The 13,763-nt window shown below is 39.5% G+C and overlaps 1 protein-coding gene across 2 annotated transcripts in view; it reads right to left on the bottom strand.

Annotated features, from left to right (window-relative positions):
- Window positions 1–13,763, bottom strand: part of ITGAM (integrin subunit alpha M) — an 87,136-nt gene that overhangs the window by 25,080 nt on the left and 48,293 nt on the right. Inside the window, exons 13-14 of one of the 2 annotated variants that reach the window (XM_010362268.2) lie at window positions 7,019–7,159; window positions 6,719–6,931 (exon numbers count right to left, since the gene is read on the bottom strand). In XM_010362268.2, the coding sequence (XP_010360570.1) occupies window positions 6,719–6,931; window positions 7,019–7,159 (354 nt within the window). The remainder of the gene's footprint in view (window positions 1–6,718; window positions 6,932–7,018; window positions 7,160–13,763) is intronic. The other variant, XM_010362269.2, reaches the window with a different exon arrangement.

Below are 13,763 nucleotides of genomic sequence, written 5' to 3'. Positions count from 1 at the left end.
GAAGAATGAAACTGGATCCCCTTCTCTCAACTTATACAAAAATCAACTCAAGATGGATCGAAGACTGAAATCTAAGACTTGAAACCATAACAATTCTAGAAGATAACATTGAAAAAACTCTTCTGAACATTGGTCTAGGCAAAGAATTCATGACTAAGACCCCAAAAGCAAATGCAACAAAACCAAAAATAAATAAATAGGACCTAATTAAACTAAAAAGCTCTGCACAGCAAAGAAATAATCATCAGAGTAAACAGACAACCCACAGAATGCAAGAAAATATTTGCCAACTACGCATCTAACAAAGGACTACTATCCAGAATCTATAAGAAGCTCAAACAAATCAGCAAGGAAAAACAAATAATCCCATCAAAAAGTGGGCAAAGGATATGAATAGGCAATTCTCAAAAGAAGATATACAAATGGCCGACAAACATATGAAAACAATGCTCAACCTCACTAATGATCAGGGAAATGCAAATCAAAGCCACAACGCAGTCCCACCTCACTCCTGCAAGAATGGCCACAACTAAAAAGTCAAAAAACAATAGATCTGGCCTGGACGTGGTGAAAAGGGGACACTTTTACACTGCCAGTGGGAATGTAAATTAGCACAACCTCTATGGAAAACAGTAAGGAGATTCCTTAAAGAACTAATAGTAGATCTACCATTTGATTCAGTAATCCCACTACTGGGTATCTGCCCAAAGGAAAAGAAGTCATTATATGAAAAAGATACATGAACATGAATGTTTATAGCAGCACAATTCACAACTGCAAAGATATGGAACCAACCAACCTGTGGTACCCATCGACCAATGAGTGGATAAAGAAAACATTTTCTATATATATACATAAATACACACACACACACACACACACACACACCATGGAGTACTACTCAGCCATAAAAAGGAACGAAATAATGTATTTTGCAGCAACTTGGATGGAACTGGAGGCCATTATTGAAGTAACTCAGGAATGGAAAACTAAATATATGTTTTCATTTAAAAATGGGAGCTAAGCTATAAGGATGCAAAGACAAGAGTGATATAACGGACTTTGAGGACTTGGAGAAGGGGAGTCTGGGAAGAGGTAAGAGACAAAAGACTATATATTTGGTACAGTGTACACTGCTTTGATAGCAGGTGCACTAAAATCTCAGAATTCACCACTATAGAATTCATCCATGTAACCAAAAAACACTTGTACTACCAAAAGCTACTGCATTTTTTTAAAAAATCATATAATGACTATAGTTCACTCAGTACTTGCTTAAATTTTAGATAATAACTATAGTCCATTCAGTACTTGCTTAAATTTTAGAAAAGCTATATAAATTACTGGTACATAACTTGAAGATTGCTCTGGCTGGGCGCAGTGGCTCACATCTATAATCCTAACACTCTGAGAGGCCGAGGCAGGAGGATGGCTTAAGACCAGAAGACCAGGCTGGCCAACATAGTGAGACTTCATCTCTACAAAAAATTGAAAAATTAGCCAAGCGTGGGGGTGCACACCTATATTCTCAACTACTTGGGTGGCTGAGAAGGGAGAATTGCTTGAGCCCAGGTGTCAAGGCTGCAGTGAGCTGTGATCTCGTCACTGCACTCCAGCCTGGCCAACAGAGGGAGACCCTGTCTCAAAAAAATAAAAAGAAAGCCACAGAGACAGAGACAGAGAGAAAGAGAGAGAGAGAAAAAGAAAGAAAGAGAGGCCGGGCGCGGTGGCTCAAGCCTGTAATCCCAGCACTTTGGGAGGCCGAGACGGGCGGATCACGAGGTCAGGAGATCAAGACCATCCTGGCTAACACGGTGAAACCCTGTCTCTACTAAAAACTACAAAAAACTAGCCGGGCGAGGTGGCAGGCGCCTGTAGTCCCAGCTACTCGGGAGGCTGAGGCAGGAGAATGGCGTGAGCCCGGGAGGCGGAGCTTGCAGTGAGCTGAGATCCGGCCACTGCACTCCAGCCTGGGCGACAGAGCGAGACTCCGTCTCAAAAAAAAAAAAAGAAGAAAGAGAGAGAGAGAGAGAGAAAGAAGGAAAGAAAGAAAGAAAGAAAGAAAGAAAGAAAGAAAGAAAGAAAGAAAGAAAGAAAGAAAGAAAGAAAGAAAGAAAGAAAGAAAGAAAGAAAGAAAGAAAGAAAGAAAGAAAGAAAGAAGAGAAAGAAAGAAAGAAAGAGAGAGAAAGAAAGAGAAAGAAAAGATTGTTCTTCCTTAAGAAAGAGAAAGAGAAAAAGAAAGAAAAGATTGTTCTTTCTTAAGAAAGAAAGAGAGAGAAAGAGAGAAAGAAAGAAAAGATTGTTCTTCTTTTAAGAAAGAAAGAAAAGAAGAAAGGAAAGGAAAGGAAAGGAGAAAAGAAAGAAAAGAAAAGACTGTTCTTCCTTTGGCTAATTAAGTAATGCCCTCACAGCACTAGATTACACAGTGCACTTACTGGATAAACTCAATAGTGCCTCTAGTTGGGTTGATTGAGGATGTCTGAAAAGCGCTCACAGAGTGCAGTGCCTGTTATTGCACAACAGATGAGCATTTTCCTTTCTACACTGAGAATTTTCTTCTGTTTTTAGTGTGGTTTATTTTTGGCTCAGAAATAGTTGCTATGATGAAAATATTCCTTTGTTAGAAAAGACAGTAGCTACAACATCATTTTGAAAGAACCATGAGCATGAGCTATTTTTAAAAGCCATAAGAAGTGATTTGTTTATTTGTCAGGGTTAATTCTTGATTATGTTAACACTGTTTTATGACAAGGTGACTTTTTTAGATTAAAGTCAAAGAGGTTCTATATTTTTATCATTACAGATCACAGTCACGACATAGTGAGTTCTGCATACTGACTAATGTACTGAAACCTTAAATAAGTTAGTAAGAAAAGCAATAGTTTTCTGAAGCCATGATATGGGTGATACACAGTTCATACTCGGATTATAATAAAGCTCTTCATAATTGTGAATTATAGAACACTACTTTTTATAAAACCATATTTTTAGGGATATTTAGGAGTGATATGGAACTGGTAAATTAGTAAAATAAGTTTTACTGGATTTTTGTACATAATCATCTCTAGTACTCTGGAAATTGAGGATTCATTATGCTGTGATCAACTTCAAATACTTTTTAGTTCCAAATATATGAGTTAATAAACCTTGCTTTTACAAGTATGTGCCAAATTGGGCAACATCAACGGATTTTCTAAAACTAATGTAAGTGTCTTTCATTTAATGTTATTTGACTCTAATAAAATGCAAGATTTTTATATATAAATGACAAAGTTATAGTACTTAAAATAGTATGGTACTAGCACAAAGATAGACATATAGACCAATGGAACAGAATAGAGAGCCCAGAAATAAACCCATCCATATGGGTCCAACTGATTCTCCAAAATAATACCAAGAATACACAATGGGTAAAAGATACTCTCTTAGACAAATGGTACTGGGAAACTGGATATACGAATGCAAGAGAATGCAACTTGACTCTTATATCATACACAAAAATCAATTAAAAATGGATTAAAGACTTCAATGAAAATGTAAAACATCTAGAATAAAACTCAGAGGAGAAGCTGTAAAGATGGTGGTTTGAGCAATGAGTTTATGGCTATGATACCAAAAGTACAGGCAACAAAAATAAGCAAATCTGACTGCATCAAACCAAGTGAGACTTCTACAGAGCAAAGGCAACAATAAGCAAAGTAAAATATAACCTACAGAATGGGAAAGAGTATTTGCAAACTATGTATCTGATAAAGGTACAGTATGGGAAACTATGTATCTGATAACCTACAGAATGGGAAAGAGTATTTGCAAACTATGTATCCAAAATATATAGTGAACTCATACAACTCAATAGCAAAATATCTAATAACTTTTTTTTTTGAGACAGGATCTCCCTCTGTCTCCCAGGCTCGAGTGCAGTGGCACAATCTCGGCTCACTGCAACCTCCGCCTCCCGGGTTCAAGTGATTCTCCTGCCTCAGCCTTCTGAGTAGCTGGGATTACAGGCACACAGCACCACAGCCCGGCTAATTTTTGTATTTTCAGTGGAGATGAGGTTTCACCATGTTGGCCAGGCTGGTCTCAAACTCCTGACCTCAGGTGATCCGCCCGCCTCGGCTTCCCAAAGTGCTGGGATTACAGGCATAAGCCACCGCGCCTGGCCTTAATAACTTGATTTAAAAATAGGCTTAAGAGCTTGAAGAGACATTTTTTTCAGACACAAAAATGCCCAATAGATATGTGAAAAGATCCTCAACATCAGTAATCATCAGGGAAATGCAAATCAAAGCCACAATGAAATATCACTTGCACACCTGCTAGCTGGCTATTGTCAAAAAAAAAAAGACAAGTGTTAGTAAATACATGGAAAAATCGGCATCTTTGCACACTGTTGGTGAGAAGGCAAAATGGTGCAGCCTCTAGGGAAAACAGTATGTAAGTTCCTCAAAAAATTAGAAATAGAACTACCATATGATTTAACAATCTTCCTTCTGGTTATTTATCCAAAGGAATTGGGATTATGATCTCAAAGAGATATGAACATGCCCATGTTCATTGCAGCACTATTCACAATAACCAGGATGTGAAAACAACCTAAATGACTATCAATAGATGAGGGATTTTTTCCTTCCCTCTCTACCAGGAAATGATGGATTTTTTTAATGTGGTATATACATACAGTGGGATACTATTCAGCATTAAAAAAGAAAGACATCAGCCTGGGCAACATAGGAAGACCCCATCTCTACAAAAAAATAAAAATAAATTAGACAGGCATGGTGGCATGGGCCCACAGTCCCAGCTACTCAGGAGACTGAGGTGGGAGGATCGCTTGAGCCCAGGAGGTTGAGGCTTCAGGGAGCCGTGTTTGCACTGCTGCACTCCAACCTGCATGACAGAACAAGACTTTGTCTCAAAAAAAAAAAAAAAAAAAAAAAAGGAGGAGGAGAAGAAAAAGAAGAAAGATATTCTTTCATTTGCGATGACATGGATGAACCCGGAGGACATTATTCTAAGTGAAATAAGCCAGTCACAGAAGGATAAATATGGCATGGTTTCACTTATATGAGTTATTTAAAATAGCCAAACTGGCCGGGTGCAGTGGCTCACGCCTATAATCCCAACACTTTGGGAGGCCAAGGCAGGTGGATCACTTGAGCCCGGGAGCTCAAGACCAGCCTGGACAACATGGCAAAACCTAGTCTCTACAAAATATACAAAAACTAGCCAGGCATGGTGGTGTATGCTTATAATCCCAGCTACTCGGGAGGCTGAGACAGAAGAATCGCTTGAACCCAGGAGGTAGAGGTTGCAGTGAGCCGAGATTGTGCCACTGCACTCCAACCTGGGTGACAGAGTGAAACTTCATCTCAAAAAATAAAAAAATAAGACAACCAAACTCATTGAAGCAAAGAATATAATGGTGGCTGCCAGGGGCTGGAGAACAATGAGGAGTTGCTGATCAATGGGTATACATTTTCAGTATGCAAGATGAAGTTCAAGAGGTCTGCTGTACAACATTGCACCAATAGATGACAGTATTACATTGCACATTTTAAAATCTGCTAAGATTTTAAATAAAAAAATTTTTAAACATAAAGAAAGAAAAACGTGAGGCTGGTAAAAACTCAGAGACCAGAGGCCAGAAGACTAGACGGTCTCAGGTGGCTATGGTGGGAAAGAGTATGACACAGGGAAGATGGAACCAGACTGTAAGGGTCCCTCTAGACAGTGAGCTCCACCTGGCAGGAGACAGAAAGCCAACTTACAGAAGAAAACAGTTGTTAGGGCCAGAATATAGGGTGACAAGTCATCAGAATGGGCTCCATGCCTTGCAAGACTCAGTGCAAAAAAATGTAGGACCCCTTGTTGAAAAATTATTAAGAATTGAAGATGGCAATAGCAGAGCATGAAGCCAAGCACAGGGCCCTTCTGAAAGAGCGGCACGTGTGACTGCACAACTCCACATCTGTGAAGTGTGCAATACTGTAAGGTGGCCAACCTCATAGGTTTCCCAGGATGTGAGATTTCAGCACTAAATCTGGGACAGAGCTAGGCAAACTAGAGCTCTTGGTCACCTTACCACGACCAAGATTCAGAAGAAAGGAATGCCTGCATCCCAATACTGCTAGCTTGCTATGTGCCATCGCTGGGCCTTGCTCTACTCATCTGCAAAGTGGGAGTGATGAGGCTATCATGCACCTCCTATTGCTGTAGAAATAATCAATCTGGAACTAAGAGATTTTTGTGAAGTGTGTGTGTGTGTGTGTGCATGCACGCGTGCATGCACGTGCAAGTCTGACTCTGTCACTCTGGCTGCTGGAGTACAGTGGTGTGACCAGGGCTCACTGCAGCCTTAACCTCCCAGGCTTAAGCAATCCTCTGGCCTCAGCCTCCAGAGTAGCTGGGACCATGGGTGTGTGCTACCACTCCTGGCTAATTTTTTTTTTTTTTTTTTTTTTTGGAGAGATGGGTTCTCACTATGTTGCCCTGACTGGTCTTGAACTCCTGGGCTTAAACAATCCTCCCAACTCAGCCTTCCAAAGTGCTGGGATTACAGGCATGAGCCACCAGGCCCAGTCACATGTTATTATTTTTGGAGGTTCTGAAAGGCGCACTGTGAGGACTTACCCAGCAGCTGCGGGCACACTGAATGAGAAGGAGAAAGATCAACAAAGAGGCTACCGTCATGACAAGGACAGTGATCGGGTCTCACCTGGCTATGGGAGGGGCTGATGCCAAATCCTGAGGTTCCATGAAACAGATAAACAGCACCCTGGTTGTCCTCCTCTCCTGGGGCCCCAATGGCCACATCCGTCAGCTTGTCCCCATTCACGTCCCCCAGCACTGTTAGGGCTGCTCCAAAGCGGCCCCAGAGTTGGCCCTGCTCCCCGTAGAGAACAGCATCACACTGCCACCGACCCCTCTGCTAAACACAAACAGTATCAGGCCCAAACCCAGGCGACCCTGCCACCCACACCGGGCCCCACCCAGCCCAGGTCCCATCGCCACTCACCCCCCGGGGCAAGGGGCACACAGACACCTGGCCCCCTCGGGTCTGCTCGTAGTAATGGGGGGCCCCGATGAGGACCAGGTCGGTGTTGCCGTTGCTGTCCACATCCACGGAGCAGAGGGAGGCCCCGAAGTAGGCGCCGATCTGAAAGAGACAGGGCCATAATCACACACCTCTTCCCACCTAAAGCAGATGTGGGGGTTTTCTCTCTGTGAAGAAAAGTTATGTCTGCTGGAGAATCCCTCTGGAGAAGATGTGATCTTCTATATGGTTCATGATAAATTATCATTTGAATGTGCTACCAGCTAAAGGAACCTATATAATAAGCCTGGCAGAGTGGTTTCTGCCTGTAATCCCAGCTACTTGGGAGGCTGAAGTGGGAGGATCCCTTGAGCCAAGGAGTTTAAGGCTGTAGTGAGCTTTGTCACCACTGCACTCCAGCCTGGGCAACAGAGCAAGACCCCAGTCTCTAAGTGTGTATATATATATACATATGTTTTTAATAATTTAAAAGATAAAGAATAAAGAAGCCTATAGTAGAGTCAATGAGCAATGTGTGAGGATTTACCCCAGATGGTATTCCTGGGAGATTATTAAGGCAGCAAAGAAGGATTTGGGTTGGAAAATACAGATAGAAAATTCTAGAAGAGCAGACAGAATACCACCCTTTCAATATATTAGGAATCTTTAGGGGGGTAAAAAGTCAAAGTTGGCACTCTAATAAGGCTAATAACTGGCTTAGATTAAAAATAACTATTGCTAGCCAGGAATATTTGTTGTGATATTAAGAAATGCTGTTTACCTACAAGTAAAAAGATGTTTCGAATATCTTCAAGGTCAATATGTAGAATTCATCCATAAAATTCACCTATTTAATCACCCATTCATTCATTCATTTATTCATTCATTCAACAAACGTGTTTCTTATTGCTAAGCACACAGCTGGGTAATAGAGAAACAGCGCCTGCCAGGGCTTGAGCTCAGTGCAGCCAGGTGGAGGGGAGGAGAGTAATCGATGGATTAACAGGGAGATGTGTGCAGCAATTTCAAACTGGGACAAGTTCTAGGAAGGGGATGTGCAGGGGACATCATGCCACGGCTCTGCAACGTGATTTCTGCCTCATACACCATTGAGGGATGACTCACTGATAATTCAATACAGGCATTTAAGCTTTATCCTAAAGTCAATGGAATTTTGATTGTTTTTTAGGTCAGATTTATTGGGGAAGAGTTTACATACAATAAAATTCAGGCTTTTAGTACATAGTTTTATCTGTTTTGACAAACATACAAAGTCATATAACTGGCCGGATGCCTCCCAGCACTTTGAGAGGCCAGCGGGTGGATCACCTGAGGTCAGGAGTTTGAGACTAGCCTGGAAATCATGGTGAAACCCCGTCTCTACTAAAAATACAAAAATTAGCTGGGCATGGTGACTGTAATCCAGCTACTTGGGAGGCTGAGGCAGGAGAATTGCTTGAACCCAGGAGGTGAAGGTTGCACTCCAGCCTGGGTGACAGAGCAAGACTCTGTCTCAAAAACAATAAAGTCATGTAACCAACACCACAGTCAAAACAGACAATAGCTTCTTCATCCCCAAAATATTCCCTGCTGCCCCATCATAGTCGATCTCTCCCCTCCAACTACCAACATCTGGCAATCACTCAACTGTTTTCTGCCCTTATTGGCTTTTCTGGAATGTCATATAAAGGGAATTATATTGTATGTGGCCTTTTTAATTTGGCTTCTTTCACCTACAATAATGCATTTAAGATTCATCTGTGTTGTTGCATGTATTAGTAATTTGCTCTCTCTTATTGCTGATTAGTATTCCCATTGTATAGGTGTGCCACAGTTGGTTTATCCATTTCTTATTTGAAGGACATTTTGGTTTATTCTAAGGGGTGATTATTAATAGAGCGACCAGAAACGTTTGCATACAGGTTTTCACGTGGACATCTGTTTTCATTTCTCTTAACTAAAGGCTTAGGAGGCTGGGTGCAGTGGCTCATACCTGTAATCCCAGCACTTTGGGAGGCTGACCACGAGGTCAGGAGATTGAGACCATCCAGGCTAATACAGTGAAACTCTGTCTCTAACAAATATAGAAAAATTAGCCAGGCATGGTGGCGGGCGCCTGTAGTCCCAGATACTTGGAAGGCTGAGACAGGAGAATGGTGTGAACCCAGGAGGCGGAGCTTGCAGTGAGCCAAGATCATGCCACTGCACTCCAGCCTGGGCAACAGAGTGAGACTCTGTCTCAAAAAAAAAAAAAATCATTAGGAGGGGAGTTGCTGGTATGATAACCATATGTTAAACTTTTAAAGAAATTGCTTATTTTGAATTAATTTTTATATTGCGTGACGTGTGAATAGAGGTTTATTTTTATTTTTTTACTATGAATGTCCAATTGTTCGAGAACCATTTGGTGAAAAACTCTTAAACTATCTTTGCACCTTTATTGCAAATTAATTGGTAAAGTGTGACATTAATGTAAAATGTGTGGGGAGGAGAAGTTAAAGGGTCGAATTTTTGTATGTGGTCAAAGTTGTTATTAGCTTGGCATAGACTGTTATAACTGTAAGATGTTTTATGTAAGCCTCATGGTATCCACAAAGAAAAAAAAAAACTGTGGTAGATACACCAAATGAAAAAGGAATCAAAACATATCACAACAACAACAAAAAATCAAATCACAAAGGAAGACAGCAAGAGAGGAAGGAAGAATGGAGCAAAGGAACTACAAAGCAGTCAGAAAACAATAAACAAAATAGTAATAATAGTCCCTACCTGCCAATCATTAATTTATATGTAAATGGATTAGATTCTCCAGTCGAAAGACACAGAGTGGCTGAATGGATCTTGTAAAATCCAACTATATGTTGCCTATAAGAAACTCAATTTAGATTTAAGATCACACATAGGCTGAAAGTGGAAGGATGGCAAAAGATATTCCATGCAAATGATAACCAAGGGAGATCAGGGAGAACTATGCTTATATCAGAAAAAATAGATCTTATCTTAAAACTGCCACAAGAGACAAAGAAAGTCATCATATAATGATAAATAAGTCAATTAATCAAGAGAATGTAACAATTGTGAATATATATGTACTCAACATCAGGGCACCTAAATACATAAAGCTATATTACCAGAACTGAAGGGAGAAGTAGGCAGCAATACAATAATAGTATTATCATTATTATATTCTAATAATAGTAGGGAACTTCAATATCCCACTTTCAACAATAGTTCAGACAGACAGAAAATCAATAAAGAAACAACAGACTTGGACAATACTATAGACCAGATGGATCTAACAGACATTTATAGAACACTCCATTCAGTAGCAGCAGAATACACAGTCTTTTCAAGCACATGTGGAACATTTTCTAAGTAGATCATATGTTAGGCCACAAAACAAGTCTTAAGAAATTCAAGATTTAAATCATATCAAGTATTGGCCAGGCACAGTGGCTCATGCCTGCAATCCCAGCACTCTGGAAGGCCAAGGTGGACAGATCACCTGAGGTCAGGTGTCCAGCCTGACCAATATGGTGAAACCCTGTCTCTACTAAAAATACAAAAATTAGCCAAGCTTGGTGGTGGCCATCTGTAATTCCAGCTATTCAGGAGGCTGAAGCAGGAGAATAACTTGAACCCGGGAGGCAGAGGTTGCAGTGAGCCAAGATTTTGCCACTGCACTCCAGCCTGGGTGACAGAGCAAGACTCTATCAAAAATAAATTTAAAAAAATAAATAGATAAAAAAATCATATCAAGTATTTTTTTCTGACCCAATGGTTATGACACTTGAAATCAACAAGAGGAAAATTTTAAAAGTCAAAAATAGGTGAAAATTAAACAACACATTGCTGAACATCCAGTGGGTCAAAGAAGAAATCAAAAGATAAATCAAGAAATATCTTAAGAAAAATGATGATGAAAACACAACATACCAAAACTTATTGGATGCAGAAGAAGCAGATTTAAGAGGGAAGTTCATAGAGTTAAACACCTACATTAAAAATCACCTAAATATTGATTGGTCGTTTCTGGTGGTATGGAAATTTTTTGTTTTATTCTTATAACATGTTTGTGTTTTCTGATTTCTACATGATGTTGCACTCCATTTATAATAAAAATAAAAAACACACTTTTACTTTAATTTTGATAGGAAGGAAGGAAGGAAGGAAAGAAGGAAGGAAGGAAGGAAGAAGGAAGGAAGGAAGGAAGGAAGGAAGGAAGGAAGGAAGGAAGGGAGGGAGGGAGGGAGGGAGGGAGGGAGGGAGGGAGGGAGGAAGGAAGGAAACAACTTTACACATCAAGGAAATAGAAAAAGAAAAAAAACTAAACTCAAAGTCAGCATAAGAAATAAATGATACAGATCAAACCAGAAATAAATCAAATAGTGGCTAGAAAAATAATAGAAAATATCAATAAAACAGAGCGTTACTTTTTTATTTATTTTTTATAAAGGTGCAGTCTCATTATGTTGCCCAGGCTAGTCTCAAACTCCTGGGTTCAAGCGATCCCCCCACCTCAGCCTCCAAAGTGCTGGGATTACAGATGTCAGCCACAACACCCAGCCAGAGTTGCTTTTTTAAAAAGATAAATGAAATTGACAAACTTTTAGCTAAACTAAAGAAAAAAAACCTCAAGTAAATAAAATCAGAAATGAAAGAGGAGGCGTTACAACTGATGCCACCAAAATACAAAGGATCATGGGAGATAACTATGAACAAATTAATACCAAAAAATTAAATAAACTGGAAGAAATGGATAAAATTCTAGAAAAATACAACCTACCAGGACTGAGTCAAGAAGAAATTTAAAAATCTGAAAAGACCAGTAATAAATGAAGAGATTGAACCAGTAATAAAAAACCTCCCAACAAAGAAAAGCCTAGGACCTGATGCTTCATAGGTGAATGCAAACATTTAAAGAATTAACGTTGCCAGGCGCAGTGGCTCATGCCTGCAATCCCAGCACTTTGGGAGGTCAAGGTGGGTGGATAACTTAAGGTCAGGAGTTCGAGATTAGCCTGGCCAACATGGTGAAACCTTGTCTGTACTAAAAATACAAAAATTAGTCAGGCATGGTGGTGAGCACCTGTAATACCAGTTACTTGGGAGGCTGAGGCAGGAGAATCACTTGAACCTAGTAGGCAGAGGTTGCAGTGAGCCAAGATTGTGCCACTGCACTCCAGCTTGGGCTACAAGAGCAAAACTCCATCTCAAAAAAAAAAAAAAAAAAAAAAAAAATGAATTAATGTCAATCCTTTTCAAACTCATGTAAAAAAAAAAATTGAAGAGCAAGGAACACTTCCAAATTTATTTTATGAGTCCAGCATTACCCTGATACCAAAGCCAGACAAAAATTCTACAAGACGTAGTTATAGGTCAATGTCCCTGATGAACATAGACGGACAAATCTTCAACAAAATACTAGCAAACTGAATTTGATAGCACATTAAAAAGATAATAACTGGCCAGGCGCGGTGGCTCACACCTGTAATCCCAGCACTTTGGGATGCTGAGATGAGTGGATCATGAGGTCAGGAGATCAAGACCATCCTGGCTAACACAGTGAAATCCCATCTCTACTAAAAATACAAAAAAAGAAAAAAAATTAGCCAGCCATGGTGGTGGGCGCCTGTAGTCCCAGTTACTCAAGAGGCTGAGGCAGGAGAATTGTGTGAACCCAGGAGGTGGAACTTGCAGTGAGCCGAGATCGCACCACTGCACTCCAGCCTGGGCGACAGAGCGAGACTTTGTTAAAAAAAAAAAAAAAAGATAATAACCATGATCAAGTGTGATTGATCTCTGGGATGCAAGATGCAAGGATGATTCCACATATGCAAATCAATTAATGTGACATATCACAGTAACAGAATGAAGGACAAAAACCACATGATCATCTCAATATACACACACCAAAAAAAAAAAAGCATTTGACAAAATTCAACATTATTTTATGATACAAACTCTCAATAAATTCACTACAGAAGGAATGTACCTCAATATGATAAAGGCCATATATGACAAGCCCACAACAAACATCATATTCAATGGTGAAAAATTGAAAGTTTTACCACTAAAATGAGGAAAAAGGCAAGGATGCCTACTCTCACTACTTCTATGTAATACAGTACTGGAAGTCCTGGTCACAGCAATTAGGCAAGAAAAATAAATGAAAGAGACCCAAATCAGATATAAAAAAGGAAATTTGTATCTGTTTACACTTAAAATGATATACATATAAATATATATATATATATAACCCTAAAGACTCCCCCAAAAAAGAACTACTAGAACTAATGAATAAATTCAGTAAAGTTACAGGTTACAAAATCAATGTCAAAAATCAATAGTGCTTCTATACACTAACAATGAACTGTCTGAAAAAGAAATCAAGAAACAATCTCATTTACAATAGCATCAAAAAAAAAATACCTAAGAGTAAATTTAACCAGAGAAGTGAAAAACATATACACTGAAACGATAAAACATTGATGAAGGAAGTTAAACAAGGCAAAAATAAATGGAAAGATATCTTATGTTCATGGATTGGAATATTAATGCAATATTCTGATTCAGTACAATCCGTATCAGCATCCCAATGGCATTTTTTAACAAAAATAGAAAAAAATATTAAAATTTATATAGAACCACAAAAGACCCCAAATACCCAAAGCAATCCTCAGGAAAAAAATACTGGAGGCATCACAATTCCTGATCTCAAAACATA

The sequence above is a fragment of the Rhinopithecus roxellana genome, chromosome 20 (assembly GCF_007565055.1).
Source record: "Rhinopithecus roxellana isolate Shanxi Qingling chromosome 20, ASM756505v1, whole genome shotgun sequence".
In the NCBI taxonomy this organism is placed as follows: domain Eukaryota; kingdom Metazoa; phylum Chordata; class Mammalia; order Primates; family Cercopithecidae; genus Rhinopithecus; species Rhinopithecus roxellana.
The sequence above is the reverse complement of the archived record's forward strand: the minus strand, read 5'-3'. Positions and strand labels throughout refer to the sequence as shown.